This window comes from Rattus norvegicus, chromosome 10 (assembly GCF_021556685.1).
Source record: "Rattus norvegicus strain SHRSP/BbbUtx chromosome 10, alternate assembly SHRSP_T2T, whole genome shotgun sequence".
In the NCBI taxonomy this organism is placed as follows: Eukaryota; Metazoa; Chordata; class Mammalia; order Rodentia; family Muridae; genus Rattus; species Rattus norvegicus.
This window is the reverse complement of record NC_141543.1, coordinates 39,286,921-39,293,346: the sequence shown is the minus strand read 5'-3', so window position 1 is coordinate 39,293,346 and position 6,426 is coordinate 39,286,921. Positions and strand designations below refer to the sequence as shown.

Genomic DNA, 6,426 nt, shown 5'->3' with positions numbered 1-6,426 from the left:
GGTATTTATTTAATTTTACAGCAACAAAGGCAATGTCTTTTGAAAGTAGACAGACAAGAGCATCATGTTTCCTCGACATGTTCAGGGTTAGGAGAAAGGCTCAGGGAAGGGTGAGCCCTTCTGCAGCAAAATAATCCACTTGTCCTCATTTTCATCTGCACCATACTTTCTCGTGGGTTTAATCCCTCCTTTGATGAGATGTAAGTCACAGTGCCCATCAGTTCCCTGTGGGTATAAAGCCTCTAAAACCACTCCCAGAGAGACAAAGATTCAGGTCTGTTTGGTATTCTGTTCCCTGTTCCACACAATGATGAACAGTCCCAGGTTCTGTTGGGTTACCAGAAAGTGGATTGTCATACAGGAGATGGTCATCACTCTTCTTGTACTGCTCTGACTGGTGTCTTGTTGCTTTCCTCCTCCTCTTCTCCATTATTGTCTATGCAGTGTTGTGTTCCTTACTCTGATCAAGATCCCATTGTCATCTTCTCTCAAGGTGTTTAACTTACTCGTCCTCGCTCACTGCTCTTGACACCAATGTGTTTGATTTTCCACCTATTACAAAGCCACCCTTCTTGTCTCTAGGAAACAGTAGAAAACATCTCTAAAATGGAAAGTGGTGAAGATACTGATATCTATTCTGGAAGTGGCCTTTCTAACATAAAGGACAGGTACTACATACAGTTTTGTGAGTATATCAGCAGTTCTTCTCTTTCCTGTAGTTTACAAATGCCTCAGGGCCACCCTTGTGTTCAGTACCCACCTTTTTCTTTCTTTCATTTCCTTTGTTCCCCAGAGTCTTTCTGTGTGCCTGTGGTGGTTTGAAGGAGACTGTCCTCATAGCCTCATATATTTGGTTGCTTAATCACCAGTGCGTGCTACTACTTGAGAGAAATTAGAAGGACTAGTTGTGGCGTTGTTGGAATAAATGTCTCACTGAGGTTGGTCTTGGGATTTCAAAAACCCACCCCGGGCTTCAAGATGGCAGTGCCTTGGTGGTTGACCGAGAGGTAGAGGTGAAAGCCCCTTCGAAGAAAGTACTTGGGAATCTCCTGCTGGTCACTCTTGATTTTCTGGGAACCTAGCAGGCATTTTGTTTTGTTTTGTTTTGTTTTTGCTTTAATGAAGAAGTAAATCAAATAATTGTCAACGTGGGATAAAGATCAACATTCTCCACCAAGAGTGGGCAGTTTAGGAACTCCAACAGACCAAGCCCGAAAAGAAGTCTGAAACAGAGAGTTGAAAAGGAACAAAAAAACAATGCATGATGGTCCAAGCTGCGGTTTTGAAGATGAAAGATCCCAAATAGATTATCCAGGACATGGAGAAATTGGATGAAATGAAGTTTAACTCAGTACAACGGCCACAGTTGAATGAGAAAGTACTGAAAGACAAGCGTAAAACCCTGTGAGAAACCATTGAACAAATTGTACAACTTTATTTTTTTAAAAAAAGACCAGAAAATCCAGATATGTACAAAGAATTGAGAAAACTAGAAAAATATGAACAGAAGAAAACTGAACTGAGCCGATACTTTAATGCCATCAAGAACACTCAGATGTGGAAGTAGAGAACATCCCTTTGCCTCATATGCCTTCCAACATCTTGATCAAGGACATTTCTCTTTCTGGTGCCCAGCTACCCTCTGTCCTGAAGAAAACTCAGCATATGAGCCTCCAACACGAGCAGTTTCTATCCTTCCTCTCATGGGACATGGTGTTCCATATTTGTCTCCTGGCAGAAAGCTACCGGGCCCTCCATTTGGCCCACCTCCTCCTCAAGTTCTGCTAATGTACAGCCATAAGGTGGGCTTTTCTCTACATCGTCCCCCTTAGAGGCAAGATGAAGACAAGCTACACAGTCTAGACCTTGCTCAGCAGGGTCATAATGATGACATGTCCAGCACCAGTGACGACTACAGCTATATTGAGGACATGGGTCAGGATAAGCACAATGAGGGTACTAAGGACAGTGACACTGACAGACTCGACACTAAGACTGGGATGAGTTCATGCACTGTCAATGATTGTGAGCAGGAAAACACTGAGGAGAAGTCAGATTTGAGGGTCCGATTTGCTAATATGCCTGGGAAATCAAGGAAGACCATGAAGGAGCTGACTCCTCTTCAAGCCATGATGCTGTGATCAGCAGGTAAGGAAATCCCTGAGGAAGAACAGGAAGTGGAGGAATTTTCAGAGGAGGAGGAGGATGACAATGACGACGACTCTGATGATTCTGAAGCAGAGAAGCAATCACAAAAGCAGCAGGAAGAAGATGCCCACTCTGATGGCTCATCTGCTGCCTCTTCACAGCAGCAGGCTCCTCCACAGTCCATTCCTCTTGGACCACCACCTGCCCCACCCTTACAGTCTCCTGGACCACCTACAGGTCTTCTTCCTGGGCCACCTCCAGGGTCTCCTCCATTCCTGAGACCACCTGGAATGCCTAGGATCCGAAGGCCTTTACCACAACTTTTACTTCCAGGACCACCACCAGGCTGATCTCTTGGTCCTCACCTAGGCCCACCTCCAGGTCTGCCCTGTGGGTCCCCTCCTCGAGGACCTCAACAAAGCTACCTCCTCCTGCACCTCCAGGTATCCCTCCTTGTCATCCTACAATGATGGACACAGCCTTGATGCCTCCCCTTAGACTTGGCCCACATGGCTCTTTCCCACAAGCTCCCTTGCCCAGTGTAGGAGTGATGAGTGCCCCACTCAGCCTCATTCAATGCCCAAAGGCAGATGATTCAAGTGCAGCCACCATCCATAGAGAAGAAAGCTACAGAGACCACCAGTGACAAGGCCCAGATCACCAATCCCAAAGCAGAGGTCACACAGTTTGTGGCCGCTGCACTGAGGGTTCACCTCGAGAACAAGGAGGCTATTACTTTTCCCCAAACAAGGTCAGAGGATGACTCTGCTGTGCCTATTGCTAAAGCAGCCCCCAGATCTGGGCCTCCAAAGCAACCTCCAGATCTGCCAGGCCAGCTTCCGGTCAGAATACTGGTTTGTGGACAAATAGGCTTTTGTTAAACTTAGAGTGAAGAACAATGTCCACTGTCAGGTAATTTCCAAGTCCAGTTCCAGGAGCCTCCTATGTTTGCCTCCTGGAATCCCACCACACAAGGTGCTTCTTTATAATAAACCAGGATGTGAAGCACTGCCTCTAACCCCTGTTCCCTTGGACACCACCATCTCCTTCCTCTCTTCCCCTCTCCATTTTGGGAGTTCTGTCAGGGAGGTCTTAGTTACTTGTTTTGACTCACGTGCCATAGCACTAGAGTAGAGAATTTTGGAATAAAAAGGTTTATTTCACCCTGACTTTTGTGTTTGAGTTCATTTTAATATTTTCCTGCAAATATTTTGTAATATTTTCCTTGTAGTGAAATGGAATGCAATATCATTTCCTAATTCAAAGCAGGATATGTGGGAAGAAAATACACAATTCTTGGATTAAACCTATTTCCTCAAGCTAAAAATAAAATACCCAGTACCAGGTATCCCCCCAGTCCCTCTGCTTTTAGATAACCATGTAGCTCTTAGCTCCTTCTCCAGTCCCATGCCTGCCTGACGCCATGCTCTCTGTCATAATGATAATGAACTTAGCTTCTGACACTTTAAGCCAGTCCTCAACTAAATGTTTTCTTTTATGAATTGCCTTGTTCATGGGGTCTCTTCACAGAAACAGATAGTGACTAAGATAGTAGCTCTTGTTAGCTTTGAACTTTCTACCCTCTTCCCTCAGCTTTCTGAGTTCTGGGATTATAGTGTGGACCATCACACCTAGCCAGTGCTCACATTATATACAAGCATGAGATCTCACCAAATTTTCTACATATCGTGGGCAACTAGTGGACATTGGCTGCCTTTGTGAGGGAAAAGAAAGTGCAAGTTTGGAACACAGTTGCCAGAGGCAGGCTGAGGGAAGAGGCACAGTAGAGGTCCTATCATGCATAGTTCCTGAGGATCACAAGGAAAAGGTGATGAAACATGAGGAAACAAATTTAAATTTGTATATTCCTGAGCTCTGGCTAGCCCAGAGGGTAGAAACTCTGGGTAGCTTTCTATATGTCCCCACTGGCTCTGGCCCTGCTATTCTCTCCAAGTTTCCTCTTTGAGTGGCTTTAATTGTAAGCTTGGGGATTCTGTTCCATAGTGGGCATTTGTGGACTCTCATGAGACTTTCTTACTCATTCTTGGTATTAAGCTCCTACATGGACAATAGGAGGCAGTTCTGCAAATCAAGTAAAAGACAGAAGAAGGGGGCAGGCAGCCATCAGAGAGTCATCTTCAGTTCTTAGATGCTGGTTCTGATCCGTCATCACCATCTCACTAACTCAGTCCACTTTCTTCTCTATTCCTTTGCTTTGATGTATAATAATTATACATATTGGGATGGAGTATATTATTTAACATACACAATATGTAATGATCAGATTGTGGAACTGTCACCTCTATTACGTCAAGTATTTATTATTTGGTCAACTTTCTCCTCATGAGAAGATGCTGTTTATCTGAGACTCACTGAAAGAGAGTCCCCAGGGTGGTATAAACACCCACAGCCCATCTAAAAGATTGGTGCAGCTGGGGAAGGAGATCAGATATGTCCTCTTTCACCTAGTATGCGAGTGCACAGGAAAAGGACAATTAAGTTATTTTGGTAGAAGTTGCTCCACTGGGCATCTGTGTTAAATTTCTGTGTCATTTTCCTGCAGGAAACTTGACAAAAGGTGAGTGCTGGACACTTTCCTGCCCCAACACATGCACCCACATACACACGGACATTGTCTCTTTTTATAAAATCTCTGTTACCAGTACATTTTTCATTACTCCTTTTCTATTCATTTATTAGCATACCCTCTTTCTCTATCAAGGGCTTCTTGCTGAGTTTTTCTTTGTTTTTTATTTATTTATTTGTTTATTCATTCATTCATTCATTCATTTATTTATTTATTTACTAACAACCAAATCACAGCTTCCCCTCCCTCCCCTCTACTCAGTCTCTTCCTCTCTCTTCCTCGCCCCCCTTTTTTTTTCCTTTTTTTTTTCTTTAATGAAAGGAGAGGATGTATGAGATAGCACTTAACAGGATATGGGATAAAGCTACAGCTTAGTGAGTTACAGTCATAACACCAGAAAGAAATGTAGTTGTATTTATTTTTCATTTCAAATGCGAGTTGAAATGTAGAATGAGACTCAAGGGAGAGGGGAGTCAATTAATATGTCTTTGACTATGTTTCAGATGGACCAGTACAGCAGGTGATCATGTGGTTGAACCAATCATTCACAGATGACTTTATCCTCTTGGGCATTTTTTCCTACAGCCCAACAGATCTTCTTCTTTTCTCTGTGGTCATGCTAGTCTTCACAGTGGCACTCTGTGGGAATGTCCTCCTCATCCTCCTCATCTACACTGATCCCCGTCTTCACACCCCCATGTACTTCTTCCTCAGTCAGCTCTCCCTCATGGACCTCATGCTGGTCTGTACCAATGTGCCAAAGATGGCATTCAACTTCCTGTCTGGCAAGAAGTCCATCTCCTTTGTGGGTTGTGGCATACAAATTGGCCTCTTTGTCTCTCTTGTAGGGTCTGAGGGTCTCTTGTTAGGACTCATGGCTTATGATCGCTATGTGGCTATTAGCCATCCACTCCACTACCCTGTCCTCATGAATCAGAAGGTCTGTCTTCAGATCATTGGGAGCTCTTGGGCCTTTGGGACAGTAGATGGCCTGGTGCAGATGGTGGTGGTAATGACCTTCCCCTATTGTAGCTTGAGGGAGGTGGACCACTTCTTCTGTGAGATGCTCTCCTTGCTGAAACTGGCCTGTGTGGACACATCCCTATTTGAGAAGGTAGGGTTTGTCTGCTGTGTCTTGATGCTGCTGTTTCCCTTCTCCATCATTGTAGCCTCCTATACTCGCATCCTAGGAACCGTTCTCCGTATGCACTCTGCTAAATCCCAGAAAAAGGCTCTGGCCACCTGTTCCTCCCACCTCACAGCTGTCTCCTTCTTCTATGGAGCAGCCATGTTCATCTACTTGAGGCCAAGACAATACCGGACTCCAAGTCAGGACAAGATGGTGTCTATCTTTTACACAGTCCTTACTCCTATGCTCAACCCCCTCATTTATAGTTTGAGGAATCGTGATGTGATAGGAGCACTGCAGAAAGGGCTGGACTGCTGCAGGATTGGCAACCAGCACTGAGCTCTGGAGTTGGACTCTGTCTCATTGTAGCTGTGTTATGACCAGTAAATAACTCCTTGTCTGTGTGTAATCACACAGTTTAATCATTAACCGTGAGGTGCGTCACACCTGCATTCTGGGGCAGGACTTTATGAACCCTAAGCCAGTACTAACTGTATCTCTTGTGATCCCTGAGTTTTCCCCTCAGTCTTTTGCAGACTTTTTTTCTGAGTACATTATGGAG

At 44.5% G+C, this 6,426-nt stretch overlaps 1 protein-coding gene and 1 pseudogene across 1 annotated transcript; both read left to right on the top strand.

Moving 5' to 3' along the window:
* Positions 1–606: 606 nt before the first annotated feature.
* Positions 607–3,029, top strand: Wbp11-ps8 (WW domain binding protein 11, pseudogene 8; annotated as a pseudogene).
* A 2,232-nt stretch (positions 3,030–5,261) lies between these two features.
* On the top strand, positions 5,262–6,203 carry Or2v2b (olfactory receptor family 2 subfamily V member 2B). Its single transcript, NM_001002291.1, is given in 1 exon segment — positions 5,262–6,203. A coding segment is annotated over 1 exon segment (942 nt).
* The last annotated feature ends 223 nt before the right edge of the window (positions 6,204–6,426 follow it).